Here is a 16,956-nt window from a genome sequence, read left to right as displayed (position 1 = left end):
AAACAAAGGAACAAATGAGCATTTGGCAAAACAACCGTGCTGTTTGCTTTGAATGATGTGAACAAATAAATGAAAATACATATTTTTAGACGATTTTATGACTGTAGAAAAATGGGTTCTGAGAAAGCTACAACACTCTCCATTTTCGTAGTTTTATTTTCAAATCCGTAAACACATGGAAAGTTTGTAGATGCGACGTCGAACTATGGTAAACAAAATTTGTACGGAGAAATGCATCTTCTTTTTATCTTTATTAATTATACGATAGAAACCAACAAAAGCTATATCCGATAGTTCATTCATTCATTCATATTATATACACATATAATAGCGTACGCTTACTAGCTATCGATAAGTCTCTTTAACGAACTGCATCACCCAGTTGTCAAATGGGTTGGATGACAGCTTCACCTCTGCAAAGCTCTAGTCTTTGCCATTGTGGGCTTATTTTCTGGGTTTCAAGACTCTTTTTAGTATTCCTTCTTTAATGTATAAACCAAATTGATATGTCATCTTTTTGTTTTCGAAATTGTATGCTATTTGGTCCTTTTATTTTGTAATCGATAATTTTCGCAGTAACTTAGTGATCAAGCAAAGGTAATTAAGAAACTCTTTCAGTCACAGTTATTTTCAACAAAAATGGATCAAAAAGAAAAGGAAGGACATCAAAAAACTGTCGAACCAGCAAAAGTTGCTTGTTTGAGCTCTTCTACAAGTTCTGAGAACTGCTTACCTAAATACAGCGAAATCCCATATTCTCATGTTGACAATATGGAGAAGGGTAGTTTACGTTTACAGTCCGATCCAGATCCAGTTCCACCATACTCAAGAAGACGACATCAAGAAGCTTCTATTCACATGGCGCAAGGAAACGGTTTCTTTATTCTTTTACGAGATGTCTTGTCGGCATTATTATGGTTAATTTTCTGGCCGGCAAAAATCGCAAGAATCCCGGAAGCACAGCGGAGACAAGAGAATGAAGCTCTTCGGCTTGGTTGGTGCCTTAATGGTTCAATTATATTGAACTTTATCTTTTCTTACAAATACCTTGTCCCCTTTATAAAGGAATCAATGAAAGAATCTGTATGGTTATGGTTTCAAATTCCAGTAGCAGTTGTTCTTGTCATCGCGACTTTCTACATGTTCTTATTTTTTTGTTCATGTAAGTGAATTGGTGGATTTGTAATTTAAAATTGCTTACTAATGGGATGCTTTTAGTGTTGGTGGATTTTATCGTTACACTGATTCCTCTAGTCCTTTCTGGAACCACTATGCTTGTTTCTGGAATATCTTTATTTCTTTCCTCGCTTTTTTCTGGAATATTTTTATTTCTTTCCTCGCTTTTTTCTGGAATATCTTCATTTCTTTTTTCGCTTTATTCTGGGATTAATAGTGCTGTTACGAGTGCTCTAGGTTTCAGGATGCCGTCAGAAAGAAACGACTTGACGGATGATAATTGTATCCCATGAAACAGCATGTCGACAGAGACTGAAAATCAGTTTAATGATTGTAATGATAATACTTTCGAGCAACCGTCCTCTGAACATTCTGAGCAATCTCCAGGGTTACGCCGGGGACCTGGTCAGTCTAGGGATGTGGAAAACAGTGAGAGTTGATTTGTACGTAAAGCAAAGCATTATTTATTAGTAATTCCCAATCTTTTTGGTTGTTCTCCTGCATGCTTTTGCGTATGTTTGTGTTTGTGTTTATGTTTATTTCGTCCCTGCATATTTATTTTAAGAATGCATTTTGCATGACGAGTACTCCTGAATGGCGTCCGTTTTCTTGATTTACTTGATCTCTTCAACATTGGATAAGTAAGAATGCTTATTACTGGATGATATTGTCATTGTATCTGCATAGCTAGGTTCAATTGCTTATTATTTATTCGTTTGATACTCTATTTTCTGATCTTTGTTATTCGTTTCATAAGTCTAGGAAGATCTTTAGTTCTTTCCTTGAATTTAAGAGTGATTATTGCATTTCCAACTTCCACTGCTATTATTACCTTCATCAAAGGACCATGCCGACCCAAATGCCAGCCATATGCTTCAACAATAAGAGCCACAAAAGAAATAAGCAAAAAAAAAAGAAAAAGAATAAAAACGAAGCGGTAAAAAGCCTACAGCATCCCGGATTCCCATGTTGTCTCCAACCATAGTACTAACGAGACCCTCAGACGCTTAACTGCAGTGATCGGACGGGAACTGGTGTTTTCGCCTAGGTGTGGCCGTAGACATCTGTTCGTACATGTATAATTACTAGAATTTGTAACAGTACTACCGTTAGGATGAGGATTGGTACTAATGTCGGTACTTCTGTTGATCCTTTGATGTGTGTATCGTACAAAAGAGGAATGTGTGATGATTCTTCTAGAGGTAACTAGAATGACGAGGAGAGCTGCAGTAAACAAAAGAGTACAAGGAAAAAGAAGCAAAGAAAAGAAAAAGCCATTTCTATGTCCAGTTGAGAAGAATAAATGACAGAATTTGTACAAAAGAACAAAAGGAATGGCATGGAAATTCGACGAATTCCAGTGGTGGCCAAAAGGCAGCATCTAGAAAGTGCTAGGCCGTTTAGTTGCTCGTGATGAGTAGGTATAAATTGGAAGCATGTAAAAGTCAATCGACAACATCTACAAACAGTATTAAATTATTTAACTGCTATTTGAAATTGACAACTGCTATTGCTAATTGTTATTAACAATGTCTCTCCAACCCTTCTTTGAATTGCACCCCTTCCAAGACGTCTTTTCTGACTTTTTGAGTTATTCTCCTCGTGTCCAACGCCAGAACCGTGTTGGTGATTTGTCACCGGCCATTGATGTTCATGAAGGCAAAGATACCGTCGAGGTGGATGTAGAACTTCCTGGTGTCAAAAAGCAAGACGTACAGGTTCATTACGATGAAGGAAAATTGACGATTTCTGGTGAATCTGTAAACGAACGCAAGAGCGAAAGCGACAAAGGAAACCAAAGATGGTCGGAACGTCGCTTTGGTTCCTTCTCTCGAACAATCACCATTCCAAACAGGGTGGACGCCGACCGCATTGAAGCTCAATTTAACCACGGTATTCTAAGCATTGTCATGCCAAAGATTGAAGAATCTCGATCGAGAAAGCAAGTTTCTATTAAGTAATAACGACCGACAAATCTTATGTTGAATCACTTGTGGATTGTAGCGAAACAAAATTGAGCCATAATACGATGTTTAATTAATTCTACGAAATAATCATAAATAATGACAGAAAAATGAAATAATTCTTAGTGGATAAATGTTTGCATTACTGTGTCTTGAGTTGTAAGAAAGTAAAGAACTGGCATCGTGAATAATTACTATTTAGGGCTTTTTAGTCCCAGTTAAGAGTCTAAGGTTTTGTCAATTGAAATGCTACAGTTGTCAAACAGTATAAAGCAACGTCACCTATTGTAGAAGTTGTTTACATCTATAAAACTAATTTCGAAAAGTTACCTAGAATCTGTCCGTGTATAAGATACAACGACCACCAACAACACATGTTCTCTTACTTGCCATATCCTGGTACTTTAATGAAAGACAGTAGATACATTCATAAAAAGTTTATCTATATGATTTTTATTCAGACTTTCTCCTGAATTTTTTATGTTTTTGTTTAAAGAAATAGAAGAAACATGTCGATATGTTACGAATCCTGCAAGTACGACTAACAATGAAACAAAGCAATAAAATGAGTATCAAACATTGTATTAACCCAAAAACTACGATATCTAGAAACATTTAGGAATGATTTCCAAAAAGTACTATTTTGCATTTAGTGTAGATCGGGAAAAGTTTCGCATTATCAAACTGGAGATCAAAAAATGCTCACACTACTCATACTTAACCAGGCCTTGAAGGGGATATCCCCTAATAACAAGAAAAGTCACTATCGAAGATGCTGTGACCGCTCACCAGTTGTACGTTGTTTATAAAAAGTAAAGGATTTTACTTTTGCTGTGAAACGAAAGGATTCTAAGTGTGGTTGATTCGACATTGAATATTTAGTGCCTTCAATTTGGCAACGTTGAAAGTGTTGAGTTATAAACGCAGAAACCATAAAGCTGAGTGAGAGTCTGTGTGTGCTTTATGAGGAACATTCAAGTGTCAGCGCAAGGTTGATTGATGGTAGTTATTAAGAACATAACATGGAAATTTCCATTCGTTTCTTGATAATTTTGGCTTATTTTTCGTTGGGATGGGCGACTCCTTTCAATCATCTATCTAAATTTGACGGGTGGTCAAATTTAGAACCAGACTATCCTTTTTATGTCCAAAAATTTCCATATAGCCAAAACTGTAATGGAAATGTTTCTTATATTATGAATCCTCCGGTAGTTGAGGGCGAAGGCATAAATGTGATTACAAAACACGCAGGCTCTATTTTGACCGTTCCTAATGATAGGAGCAGTGTTACATGTACCAAGATTGGTAACAAGAAGAAAAAATGTTATTCAGGCAGCTCTCCGAAATGCTTCAAGGTACCGCACTTCGATTCGTACATATCTGTGACTATGAGTGATTCTTCTCATCAAGCTCCAAAGAACTCATCATTAGATTCAACTCATTATTACTATATGCTAACACCAAATATGACGTTTGTATACTTCAACTCCTCTGAACGACTGTATCAGAACGGTTCATATTTGAATTATGAAAACTACCTTTATCCTTGCGAAAGCAACCAATCCTGCCAGTTTGACTTCCTGAGCTTTAGGTTTTTGCTTACTTACATCAATCCAAAGCTACAGTATTGGGGTTACTATGATGAAGTTTATCCCGATGAAGTGTCTTTCTTCACTTCTCTGAATAAACAATTGAATTTGACCACAAAACCTTCTAAACTTGCATACAAGGCTCCAAAACTAAAAGCTGTTTCTCACGACAAACACAAGTCATCCGCCTCTTTCATAAAGGTCGATAAATATGTCTATATTTTCCTGGTTTTCGTTACTGTTTTATTTACAAACCTATAATTTCCTTGAATTTTGGTTCATGTATTAATCGAGAGGTTTATTTATTCAGGCGATTTCTTTCATTGTTGGTTTAAATTGATTTTATATGAGCCTTCATCCACTTTTCTTTCTTTTATTAAAAGAAACTAAATCAACGACGCACCAAGAATATTTGAAACATGCCCCTGTCTTTCTTGACTCGACGAATATCTTTGACATTTTCCTCCTTTGTTTATAGTCTTCCCAGTTGTATGATTCAATTTTAATCACGGTACGTAAATTGGTAATATTCTTTCAATCCAATTCGAGATTAGTATGACAACGTTGCTGTTCCGGTTTCGATACCTTTTTGTAGCATCAATCTACATTCAGTGAATGTTTTCATCATATTTTAAAAGTTGTTCCATCCATAAATGAATAGCTTTACAAGTCAACTTGATTTAAGACAAATACGTACTTTAGGAAGAATAAGGCGTTGCGATTTCATGGGATCAATCATGAGTTTGCGTCGAAGGATCAAAGGGAACCTTTTATGTTAGTCAGAGTTGAATATACGTAGTAGTAAACATATAATAATGCTTAATATGGATGGATAAAGATGCAACAAGTAAAACGCTCACACGGGAAAGCAAACATCTATGGATTTAAATTACACATCAATTCTTACATAGGCTCCCCGAAGCTCAAAAATCATTTGCTTGTCCAAGTTGGTTTTGGTTTGCTCGCTTCAATTTACGAAAGTACTTTAAAATCAATTAAAACTAAAATCAATGAAAAAATTGATCAATTAACAATTTATAAATCAATACTTTTCGTAATGATGAAATGGCATTTTGCATGAAAAACCAACTTTTTGCTTCGTTCATTCACGCTATTCTGCGCAATACCATTATAAAAAATTCCAACTCACTCACTCTGTATTATTGAATCTTTGAACATCTTTGTGATACTTTGCAATGACCGTCAAAAGAAGCACCAGAACAGTGTCATAATTGAATTTTAATCTTCTAAAACTTTTTACTAAGGGAAAAACAATTCTGTAACTTATGGTGGGAAATTTTACAACCACTCAAGGAACTGAGTCTCATTGGCGATTACTAAGCTGAAAATCGCGAGATGACCTACCCAACGTGGTAGAACTATTTAATCAGGTAGCTAGCTGTTTCAATTCATCTACTCCCTTCTCATGAAGCTACTGTTAAATTTTTTTAAGAATAGCACATAGTCAAAATTGAAGAAAAGCAAAAGATTTTAATTTTGAAAAAAAAGTAACCAAAGCTATTTGGAAAACGATATGGATAGTCCAGTTTCGGAGGTAAACTCCTTTAAAGCGAGTGGAAAACCACCGGTCAGCAACCCGCCAATGTCCATAATCCGTGAGATATTATTTATATTTATTACTAGTAGTGCTCAGCTCATGACTCAAGCTGGCTTGGGTCAAACAATTGCGCCAAGTCATATCATAGGAAAAGCATTTGGAACAACGAATAGTGGTCAATTGAGTTGGTTTCCAGCTTCCTACAGTTTGACAGTAGGTACATTCATCCTTGTTGCCGGAAAACTTGGTGATATGTACGGACATAAGAATATGTTTATATTTGGGTATGCGTGGTATAGTTTATGGTCCTTGATATCAGGTTTCAGTGTTTATGCAAAATCAGCCATCATGTACGACGTTTGTCGTGCACTCACGGGAATTGCACCAGCGTTTCTTCTACCTAATGCATTGGCCATCCTTGGTAGGGTGTATCCGCCGGGAAGGCGAAAGCAATGGGCGTTTTGTATGTTTGGTGCTACGGCACCGAACGGATTTTTGCTCGGTGCTGTTTTCTCTGGTATCTTCTCACAGTTGGCTTGGTGGCCTTGGTCATATTGGTCCACGTGCATTATTTGCTTTGCTTTTTGTATCGCCAGTTATTTAATTATTCCAGATATTCAAGAGGAGACTGATGAGGAGAAAACCTCCGAGAAGCGACATTTTGACTATCTTGGAACATTCTTTGGTATAACGGGTTTGGTACTCATTAACTTCGCATGGAATCAAGGCCCTGTCGTTGGTTGGCATGTACCATATGTATATATTCTATTGATTATTGGGGTTTTGTCCATGGTTGTGTTTATCTACGTTGAGCACAAAACGCTCGAACCACTATTACCTCCTGATGCATTCACCGGGGAGATTGGATTCATCCTCATGTGTATAGCAGCCGGTTGGGCTTGTTTTGGGATTTGGATTTACTACTTATGGAACTTTTTCGAAGTTCTGCGGCAAAACACTCCGTTGTTAACGGTCGCCCAAATGGCACCTGTCGGTATTAGTGGTTGCCTTGCTGCTGCCAGTACGGGAACATTATTATCTCGCTTTCGACCAATTATTTGTATGATTATTTCCATGGCTGCGTTTACTATCGGTACCATTCTTCTTGCAACGGCACCTATTGATCAAACATACTGGGCACAAACTTTTGTTGCCACTATCGTAACTCCCTGGGGTATGGATATGAGCTTCCCAGCTGCAACTTTGGTGATCAGTGATTTCGTTTCAAGAGAAAATCAAGGTATTGCTGCGTCGCTCGTGAGCACGGTTGTGAATTATTCTATTTCAATAGGCCTCGGCATTGCCGGCACTATTGAAGTGCATCTTAACCATAAAGGAACGAATATTTTGAGGGGGTATCGAAGTGCTTGGTATATGGGAATAGGATTTGGTGGTCTGGGTGTTGGTGTCTCAATATTAGCCGCTGTTCTTTTATTTACAAAACCTAGTAAACGTGCTTCTGATGTTGAAAGCGCGGAAGAGACTGCGGAGAAAAAGGAAATTGGTATTTCGAATTAGTTTTATCTACAATTATCTTTTTTCTCGATATAATTCCAAAAATTATTTAATGAATGGTTGTATTTTACGGCGATACCATTTTGTATATTACCTTGATTCTACAAGTAATTAAATAAGCATATATAAAGTCGAGAATATTTAATTTATTTAATTTATTTTTATTTATTTTTAGAATATTCAAAAAAAATTGGGGACAGAGTAACTAATTAAACTGCTGAATTATTTTAACCTAATGTTGTTACCTTATTCTTAAGACATTCCAGGCAGGTATAAAGTAGATGAATTTTACGGATAGATTGTCATTCGCAAATTTGTAAGTCATTCGGGTGGTTATGTACGTTCGTTCGGGATTGTTAGTAGATCTCTCTACCCACAATGTAGAGGTCCTAAAATTAAACCATATGGAATGTAATTTTCCAGTTCTGAAATACTGAAACGAATATTCGATACTGAACACACTTGTTGTCAAAGCACAATACAGACAGAATCTTGTGTTGAAGAGTTCATGATGACTTCACTATGGTAGATGATACTAAGCCGATCTAGCGCTACGTACACAATATTCTTACTTCTCTGCCAATGTTCACAGCATATTAAGGTGGGAATCCTTTGCTTATATGGTATGTATATGTGATATTCCCAACTTCTTCGTTTACGAAAAGAAAAGTAAAATTTATTTTATTAATTTTGATTAACTAAAGAAAAGACTTGCTACATTACCAAATATCGAGGTCAGCTATTAACGTAAACAGACAGTATGGTTCTACGTTACTCAGAATTCGGGTAGTGAAATAAACGTAAGTATGAAATATATCACATGTAAGTTTTTACTTATTTAGGAAGAGAAATTGATTTTCAGCCCAAAAATCTTACCATAAGTACTTATCTTTTAAAAAATTTTTTTTATATTTGCAAAGACAAGTTTTTATAAAAAGTAAATCATCGAACTAATAAGATCAGAAAGTAACCATGGGAAGTGAAAATTGTGAATGCAAACATAAAGGATCTTGCAATAACGAGAATGGCAAATGCTCATGTCAAACCCAGAAGGACAATTCTGGTTCCAAACCTGAGGGAGTTAAATGTGCTAATTGCAAAGCAAGGGACTCTCGATCATCAGAGAAACCATCTTTCACTTCAGAATCTTATCCTTCTTTAAAACGAGATCCTCGTTATGCTACATTAAGTCAAAAAGATATTGACTTTTTTAAAGGTGCGCTAGCGAAGGATGGTGGATCCATTGTCACCGATATTGATGAATCTTCTGATCCCTCTGAATTGGATGCTTTCAACATCGACTGGACGCATAAATACCGAGGAAAATCTCGTCTAGTTATTAAGCCTAAGACTACTGAACAAGTGAGTCAAATCCTCAAATACTGTAATTCCCGCCGACTAGCCGTCGTGCCTCAAGGAGGAAACACGGGTTTTGTTGGTGGTTCTATCCCTGTGTTTGACGAGATCATTATAAACTTGGGCTTGATGAATCATATCCATGGTTTTGATGAACTCACCGGTATCTTGAATTTGGATGCTGGTGTAATCTTGGAGGATGCGGATAACTATCTGGTTAGTAAGGATCATATTTTCCCACTTGATATTGGAGCTAGGAAAAGCTGTCAAGTGGGTGGTTGTGCTTCGACATCGGCGGGCGGACTTCGTTTGATGAGATATGGAAATCTTCATGGAAATATTATTGGTATGGAGGCGGTTTTGCCGGATGGTACCATTTTGAACAATCTAGTAAAAGTCCGTAAGGATAATACAGGCCTAAGGATCTTAAACAACTGTTCATTGGAGGTGAAGGCTACCTGGGAATTATCACTCGACTAAGTGTTGTATGTCCGCAAAAACCTCGTTCTACGAACGCTGCCTTTTTAGGTCTACCGTCATACAATAATGTTTTGAAAGCCTTTTCTACAGCCAAATTCCATCTTTCGGAAATTCTTTCGGCTTTTGAATTAATGGACAATACTTCACAAATTTTTATGGATTCCCATTCTTCTATTCCACGCCCTATCAAAGATGAATATCCATTCTACGTGTTTATCGAAACACAGGGATCCAGTTCGAATCACGATCACGAAAAACTCTGTAGGGTGGTTGAAGAATTGAAAGAACAAAAATTAATTGGTGAAGGTGCAATTGCCAAAGATGATAAACAAATTGATGAATTTGTGTTACGACGTGTGAAAACTGCGGGATGCTTGCAGGATGTTGGTTCTGGTATCTACAAGTATGACGTTTCCTTACCTTTGGATATATTGTTTGATTTAGTATATGCTACGAAGGAACGACTAAAAGACTTGAACTTAATAGGTGATGCTCCTGGACAGCCGGTTATTGACGTTGTCGGGTTTGGTCACGTAGGCGATGGGAACTTACATATGAACGTTCTTTCAAGAAAACTTGAAAAGAAGGTTGAAGATGCTCTTGAACCGTGGGTATTTGCATGGGTTGCTTCTCATGAAGGTTCGATTTCGTCAGAACATGGACTCGGTTTTCTGAAGAAGCCGTATGTTGGATATTCGAAAACGCCAGAAATGATTTCCCTAATGAAGACTATAAAACATGTGATTGATCCTAACGGAATTATGTTGCGTAAGTATATATACATCTCAAATGAGTTTCTACTAACACAATATAGCTTACAAGTATGTCGGATAATTCCTACCCCAAGGTTATAACGTCAAGGTTATGCCGAATTGATGAAAAATAACGAAAAGCAAACGATGAAATGAATTTATAGTTGAAAGAAAAAGTGTTCAGTCGCTTAGTTTTAAGAAAAATAATGATGGATGATTTATTTTATGAAATGTATTGCCTGTACGGAAACAATGTAAAGACACTTTATGCTTCGATGAGATCCTATGGCATTAACTCTAAAATGTCAAAAATAGCAGTGCATTCTATGTTTTGGCGTACTTCATGAGTTTACATTTTTTCATAACCCTTATACGATATTATCTTTAGCGCCATACAAGAATGATATTGTAGTATCAAATATCGTTAGTGCAAAAGGTAAAGTCCCAAACATACTTACTTATCAGAACGTAAATGGAATAGAAAGGAATCATTTTACTTGATTTTATAAAGATATATCTAACTGAAGTTGAAAGTCCAAACGTTGAGGTTGTAATCTAACTACGTTCAAGTTTACATAGGTTATTTAGTGAATCAGATCCCTCTAAAGTATTAGTATTCATTGAAGTAGTATAAAGCAACCAATTCTTCGCAGTTTCAGTAAAAAGCACAATCATCTGATTCGTTGACTCTCATGAAGAGTGTGAGTACAGATGTAAAGCATTCAAAAGTATATTCCAATATTTAAAGCCGGCTTTGTATTCTATGTCGTATCACGGACTACTTTACATTAGTAAATATGGTACATACTTTCTGTCGTTATATAGTAATAGAGAGGAAAGATCAAAGGATTAAATGGCAAGCGTATAGAGAATTAATTATCTGGTAAAATTGTTTAGAAAAAAGAACTGAGTTTTGATTAAGTATTTATCATTATGATCATAACCATGCTAGAAATCGTATCGTATATGCTTCAAAAAGATTGTTTGTTAAAGGTAAAAAATAAAAATAAAGCTGTAATTTGATTGTCAGAAAAAGTTCTGTTTTTTTTGTGTTTTATTTTTTATTTTTTATTTAGTATTTAGTATTTTCTTGGATGATTTGAAAATATGATAAGCCTAGGTTTTCTTTTGGGATAGAGAAGAGGTCTCCGTCGGGGAAGAATTATTAGGAGTATTTTCAACATGGTCGAAAGATTCCCCATATGCTCCAAACTTTTCTTTCTCAATCGTTTCTTCCTGACTACGTGAATAGTCGCTGTTGTATTTCCTGGGATTACGTTGCCATGGCTTCAAATTTGAAAAGTAAACTTGATTGACTTCTTCTAAAGTCAGACCTTTCGTCTCATGAGCAAACAAAAATATTATAACGGATCCAATTAAATTACAAACAGCAAATACATACCCGTACTTAAATCCAATGATGTTTGTAATGAATGGAGTGAAAAATGAGACTACAAAGTCAAAAAGCCAATTACCTGAAGTAGCAAGTGCAGCACACTTGGAGCGATATCTTACAGGATAAGATTCGCCAACAATAACATATGCTGCTGGAGCCCACGTTACAGCAAAACTGGCAACAAAAAAGCAAGAAAATGCGATCAAAACAGCACCTGCCTGTTGGTTGGAACTACCATCATTGCGATACAAAGCTTTATCACCGACTGCGGAATAAATAAAAAAGCAAATAGATTGCCAAATACCTCCCACAATTAAAGGCATGCGACGTCCAAATTGTTCAAGCACAAACATCGCAAAAACGGTACAAAAGACATTGACACCATCCAAGATACAAGCAGCAGCATAAGGTGAACTTATACCACTATTCTTGAAAACTTGTGTACAATAATAAAAATAATAGTTGGCACCTGTAAGTTGCTGAAACGACATGACAGCAAATCCAAGTAAAGTACGGAAACGAATTTCTTTTCCAAAGATTTCATACCATTTTGCTGGACCACCAGCCAATTCTATTTCGCAATCAGCTTTAATTAGATGATATTCATCTTGAATTGATTTATGTTCTTTTGGAATATCATTATTTTTACTCATGATTTCTAAGGCCTCTTCATCCTTACCAATGGCTATCAAATAGCGAGGAGACTCTGGAAGAAAAGTGATCCCAACCAAAGTGATGAATCCCCATAACAGATTCATTCCCATCGATACTCTCCACGAAGCTGACTTGTAATGCGTGTACTTGTGAGTACCCATGTTTATACAAGCAGCGACGAAAATCCCGGCTGTAATAAACAACTGATAAGTTGTAACAATAGCTCCACGCAATGAAGCTGGAGCAACTTCAGATTGGTAGCCCGGAGCAATTACCGACGTAGCGCCGACCGCAAATCCCGTCCAAACTTTTGCAATGACGATTTGAATCCACGAGGGAGAAGCAGTCATCTGTACAATAACACCTGTAATGTAAACTATGCACCAAACAAAAATTGAAATCCGTTTTCCAACTGCCTCAGCCAATGGAGCAGACAGATAGCAACCCGTAAACGAGCCAACATTAATCATACCGGTAATGAGACTTTGACGAGCAGACGAGTAAGAATAAGTATTTGTTTTTTGATCATACCGATCCGCAAATTTCGATTGAAAATCACGCATGTGAGTAATACCAGAAATTGATCCAGTGTCGGCGCCGTTCATCCAGCCGGCCATCGACACAAAGACGAGCATTACAATTAATAAGATTTTTCCCATGATGCTTCTTCAACAGTAAGAACTAAAAGTTGCAAGAAAGTGTTAACGTAAATAACTGGAATAAACTTCCTCTGCAATAAAAAAAAAAAAAAAAAATTTAGAAATTAAAAGGTAGAAAGGAATGGCTGTTTTATTATGTATCAATTCAATGGAAATTGGTGAGCGTAACGAAAGAGCACTGAAATAGATATCCAAAAAAAAAGGTAGAATGAAGATAAGTAAAATACGAAGGTATTAAATTTGGTATATGTGGAATAAATTAAAAAAAGATGGAATAGACCCTACAATAAATACTAAGAATTTTCTTCCAAGCCATTGTTTACATATACACGTATGACTTCTCAAGTTAAATCAAGGTTATCGAAAACGTACATAATTTGCGAATTAAATCCAACCCTTTCGAAAATTCGCAAATAAATAAAGTTAAATGAACCAACCGACGTTAATCTCATCCGAAAACTTTCAAGCTCGTTTCTGCAAAGTTTGAATAAGCGGAGGAAATGACGATCAAATATAAAACTTGGCCGAATCAACAGGTTGTACAATTTTTATGATGACGAGAATCAAGTTTCAAAAATAACGCATTACGGAACTATTCAAGTGTATTGTCGTTTCACCAGGATTCGTTTGAAGTTTTTGAACGAAAACATTCAACTTTAGCACATCCAAAACAAAACATACGTACTTCTTTGAGTAGTCGCGATCTCGGTTATGGTCTTTGTTTTTGTTTCGGTTTCCTTCGTTTCTGCATAGAAGAGGATGTCAAAAGACAAAACGAAATCTCCAAGTCTGACGTAGATGGTTAATAAATAGGTTCAAAGTCAAAATTTAGATCAACTGAAAGTGCAGCAATTCGTTGAAACACAGAAGATATGTTCGTTAAAGTTTCTTTATTTATTCTTTTAGTTCAATCCTTCACGAATACGTTGGCAATAAGACTTTTGGAAGTGACAAAAACAAAGTTTTCCAATTACGAATATAAAACAACCATGTGGAGAAATATTGTTGACAAGCCATATCATCTTATATGGTAATAGTCCATCTGTAGGTCATTATATTTACTAGCATATGCATATTCTTATGTAAGACCATATGCGTATATTTAGGGTCATAAATATGCTCTTACGGAAACTGGTTTGCTATGTGTATGAAAGGAAGGCAGTAGCATATAAATATACAAAAGTAAATGAAAAGGCATAGTACTTCCTTGCCATTCATTGTGCTACTACCACAAGACGTCTCGTTTTTGGCGCGAGTTCACATTTTTTTTTGTAACAAAAATTGAAAGTTATACAATTGATAGGGAATAAACAAGGACTCTCGGTTTGTTGTTACCAGGTTGAAGATGGGGATTCAAAGGGAGTACGAGTTGATTTAACCGTCAAGATAGTAAATAGATACTGACAAGAATATGTCTAATTCTAATACTATGGAAATACTTGCTTTGTTCTTTGGCTCCCACATTCCGTGATACCCTTCGACACATATGCCTAAAGCATGCATGCAATAGAACCTCTGATTTTGCTTTTCGTAAAACGTTTCAACAACATCGATCCTTTATATCAGCGTCAAAAATGGAAATGAATTTTATTTGTTTGCTACAACTAAAATAAGCTGAAATTTTTCTATTCGAAAATCAATGGTGATTTTCAATCTTCAACACGACGTTTACTTGAATGCATCACTAGCTAATCTAAATGGCATCATGACTTGGCAAAAAATGATTAAACATGAAGGAATTCGACAAGGCGAGATAGAAAGCCACATAGACTCATGTATTCGCTGACAAGAGACTCCGCGGAGGGTGCTCCGCGGAGCCTGTGTCAAGGTACGAAAATTTCTGTATTAAAAAGACGGCTGCTTTACTCATAGGAATAGACTATAGCTTTTATACTCGTTTGTGCATAGCAAATTCTTCACTGCTTGATTTCTTTTTAGCAGCGACTGTATCATATTGACAGTTAATGAGTTTAAGTGTTGACTGCATCAACAAGAGGACTGTTGTAATATACACTTGAATCAGATCTGGGTTTGATTCTTTCAATGCAAAAAGAAGCTTCCTCTTTTAGCTCAAACGAGTCCGATTACCATGAACGCTCTATTCCCGAATTAAAAACATGGGATGAATATAACCCAAAACAATGGCCGTTAAAGCTCAAAATTAGAAACGTAATTGTTATTTCAACTATGAGTTTCTTAAATCAGTATGGTGCCAATGTTTTTGCCCCTAGTATCCCTACAATTTCAAAAGAGTTTCACTCTTCAAGAACTGTTGTCACACTAGGTACAACCCTTTACTCCCTTGGTGTCTTGTTTGGGATATTGATTTTTGCTCCTCTTAGTGAACAGTTTGGTAGAAGACCGATTTACTTGACAGGCTATTCCGTATTCGCTTTACTCCAAATTCCCATCGCCCTCTCCGTGAATCTAGAAATGTTTTTAGTTTTCCGATTTTTTTCTGGCTGCTTTGGTTCCGTCGGTATGTCTAATGGAGCAGGAAGTCTTGCAGACCTTTTTGAAAAAAAAGACCGAGGTAAATATATGATTGTTTACTTTACACTCCTTTCGCTAGGACCAGGTGTCGCACCAATTATTTCCGGATTTATTACTCAAAGCACTATCGGTTGGCGTTGGGAATTTTGGATCTTACTTATCCTTTCAGGTGTTTTATTGTTATTTTCTTTCCTTCTGTTAAAAGAAACTTACCCTCCAATACTTAATCGAATGAAGTTGGAACGCACCGGCGAACTCGGCGAACTCGGCGAAAATGAGGTGGTCGCGAAACGCCTTAGCGGTACTGAACTATTAAAAAAATGGCTTGTACTACTAAGTATGAAAAAACCGCTTCATATGCTTGTAACACAACCAATTCTGATTTGTATAGCTTTCACTGTCGGCACCATTTATGGAATTTTGAGTTTGGTACTCATTGCCTTTTCTCAAGCATGGGAAGTATTATACAATTTCAACGTTGGTATCAGTGGACTAATGTATGTTTCTATAACCCTGGGTCTTTTATGTGCTGTGTTCTTAGCATTACCGTTGAACCAAAAGTTTTACATCAAATTACTACAGCGGAATGGAGGTGAAAGTGAACCTGAATTTAGGCTTCCTATGGGAATTATAGGTTGTCTTCTTTTTGTAACCGGTATCTTGATCTTTGGTTGGACTGCAAACTATAGAGTGTTCTGGTTTGTACCTTTGATAGGCTCAACCCTTCTTGGTGCTGGGTACATTATGACTAATAACCCTTTGAACATGTATGTTGTGGATACTTATGGTATTTATTCTGCTAGCGCATCAGCAGCGGTGAGAGTCCTACAACTTACGTTTGGTGCTATATTTCCTTTATTTGCTGAGTCTTTATATCAGCGACTTGGATATGGTTGGGGTTGTACGCTACTTGCGTTCATATTATTATTTTGTAGTATAAGTCTTCCACTATTATATTTCTTCGGACCTAGAATTCGCAGCTTGGATGTTTTCGACCCGGCCAGATACTAGCCTTGGAAAAGTATGCCTTCTTTTATTTTTTATAATTTATTCTAAAAAAAAATAAATATGTGAAACAATAATACCATTGGCGTCGATCTAGTATCCTGATCTGATAATCAGATTAATTCTAGTTTGTGTTCTATCCTATTGCGAAATGTGTAAGGTAATTTCAATGATGAATTGATTCAACTGTATTCTAACAAATGAAGCTTTATGTTATATAAAAATTACAAAGAAGTTTTCATAAAGCCAGAGACTAAGAATGAATTTCAATACAACAAAGGAAAGTATTAATGGACGGATTATGTCGTTTCTTAATTTTTTGCTTTTGAGATGAGTCATTTTAGTTGCGATTATTCTAA

General features: G+C 36.3%; 7 protein-coding genes and 1 non-coding gene across 8 annotated transcripts; 6 read left to right on the top strand and 2 right to left on the bottom strand.

Annotated features, from left to right (window-relative positions):
• The first annotated feature begins 400 nt into the window (after positions 1–400).
• On the top strand, positions 401–2,645 carry SOCG_01871 (uncharacterized protein). The gene is made up of 2 exons (XM_013164824.1): positions 401–1,162; positions 1,219–2,645. The coding sequence occupies exons 1-2, from the start codon at positions 640–642 to the stop codon at positions 1,467–1,469; spliced, it is 774 nt and encodes a 257-aa protein (XP_013020278.1). The 5' UTR covers positions 401–639; the 3' UTR covers positions 1,470–2,645.
• SOCG_16431 lies at positions 2,120–2,234 on the bottom strand. Its single transcript, XR_001203039.1, has one exon. It is a non-coding gene; the product is annotated as a 5S ribosomal RNA (ribosomal RNA).
• SOCG_01870 (hsp16-like protein) lies at positions 2,601–3,274 on the top strand. Its single transcript, XM_013164823.1, has one exon. The coding sequence runs from the start codon at positions 2,706–2,708 to the stop codon at positions 3,135–3,137; it is 432 nt and encodes a 143-aa protein (XP_013020277.1). The 5' UTR covers positions 2,601–2,705; the 3' UTR covers positions 3,138–3,274.
• Positions 3,275–4,162: 888 nt separating this feature from the next.
• SOCG_01869 (uncharacterized protein) lies at positions 4,163–4,990 on the top strand (the record flags this gene model as incomplete). Its single annotated transcript, XM_013164822.1, has 1 exon — positions 4,163–4,990. The coding sequence occupies one exon, from the start codon at positions 4,163–4,165 to the stop codon at positions 4,988–4,990; it is 828 nt and encodes a 275-aa protein (XP_013020276.1).
• Positions 4,991–5,863: 873 nt separating this feature from the next.
• Positions 5,864–7,966, top strand: SOCG_01868 (membrane transporter). The gene has a single exon (XM_013164821.1). It carries the CDS (start codon positions 6,264–6,266, stop codon positions 7,803–7,805), a length of 1,542 nt encoding a protein of 513 aa, XP_013020275.1. The 5' UTR covers positions 5,864–6,263; the 3' UTR covers positions 7,806–7,966.
• A 630-nt stretch (positions 7,967–8,596) lies between these two features.
• On the top strand, positions 8,597–10,635 carry SOCG_01867 (D-lactate dehydrogenase). The gene is made up of 3 exons (XM_013164820.1): positions 8,597–9,558; positions 9,606–10,406; positions 10,453–10,635. Exons 1-3 carry the CDS (start codon positions 8,775–8,777, stop codon positions 10,470–10,472), a joined length of 1,605 nt encoding a protein of 534 aa, XP_013020274.1. The 5' UTR covers positions 8,597–8,774; the 3' UTR covers positions 10,473–10,635.
• Positions 10,636–11,270: 635 nt separating this feature from the next.
• Positions 11,271–13,313, bottom strand: SOCG_01866 (hexose transporter Ght5). Its single transcript, XM_013164819.1, has one exon. The coding sequence runs from the start codon at positions 13,097–13,099 to the stop codon at positions 11,507–11,509; it is 1,593 nt and encodes a 530-aa protein (XP_013020273.1). The 5' UTR covers positions 13,100–13,313; the 3' UTR covers positions 11,271–11,506.
• Positions 13,314–14,055: 742 nt separating this feature from the next.
• Positions 14,056–16,953, top strand: SOCG_01865 (membrane transporter). The gene is made up of 2 exons (XM_013164818.1): positions 14,056–16,752; positions 16,804–16,953. The coding sequence occupies exon 1, from the start codon at positions 15,143–15,145 to the stop codon at positions 16,601–16,603; it is 1,461 nt and encodes a 486-aa protein (XP_013020272.1). The 5' UTR covers positions 14,056–15,142; the 3' UTR covers positions 16,604–16,752; positions 16,804–16,953.
• Positions 16,954–16,956: the final 3 nt, after the last annotated feature.

Source organism: Schizosaccharomyces octosporus, assembly GCF_000150505.1.
Source record: "Schizosaccharomyces octosporus yFS286 unplaced genomic scaffold supercont6.3, whole genome shotgun sequence".
Lineage (NCBI taxonomy): Eukaryota > Fungi > Ascomycota > Schizosaccharomycetes > Schizosaccharomycetales > Schizosaccharomycetaceae > Schizosaccharomyces > Schizosaccharomyces octosporus.
This window is presented reverse-complemented; position numbering and strand designations above follow the sequence as displayed.

What these genes read in the sequence shown, in the direction of transcription:
- SOCG_01871 (XM_013164824.1), top strand. Translation starts at nt 640, where the DNA reads ATGGATCAAAAAGAAAAGGAAGGACATCAAAAAACTGTCGAACCAGCA. An exon ending in GTTCTTATTTTTTTGTTCAT is followed by an intron (nt 1,163 to 1,218) that starts GTAAGTGAATTG and finishes GGATGCTTTTAG; the next exon opens with TGTTGGTGGATTTTATCGTT.
- SOCG_01870 (XM_013164823.1), top strand. Translation starts at nt 2,706, where the DNA reads ATGTCTCTCCAACCCTTCTTTGAATTGCACCCCTTCCAAGACGTCTTT.
- SOCG_01868 (XM_013164821.1), top strand. Translation starts at nt 6,264, where the DNA reads ATGGATAGTCCAGTTTCGGAGGTAAACTCCTTTAAAGCGAGTGGAAAA.
- SOCG_01867 (XM_013164820.1), top strand. Translation starts at nt 8,775, where the DNA reads ATGGGAAGTGAAAATTGTGAATGCAAACATAAAGGATCTTGCAATAAC. An exon ending in GAACAATCTAGTAAAAGTCC is followed by an intron (nt 9,559 to 9,605) that starts GTAAGGATAATA and finishes TGTTCATTGGAG; the next exon opens with GTGAAGGCTACCTGGGAATT. An exon ending in TCCTAACGGAATTATGTTGC is followed by an intron (nt 10,407 to 10,452) that starts GTAAGTATATAT and finishes AACACAATATAG; the next exon opens with CTTACAAGTATGTCGGATAA.
- SOCG_01866 (XM_013164819.1), bottom strand. Translation starts at nt 13,099, where the DNA reads ATGGGAAAAATCTTATTAATTGTAATGCTCGTCTTTGTGTCGATGGCC.
- SOCG_01865 (XM_013164818.1), top strand. Translation starts at nt 15,143, where the DNA reads ATGCAAAAAGAAGCTTCCTCTTTTAGCTCAAACGAGTCCGATTACCAT.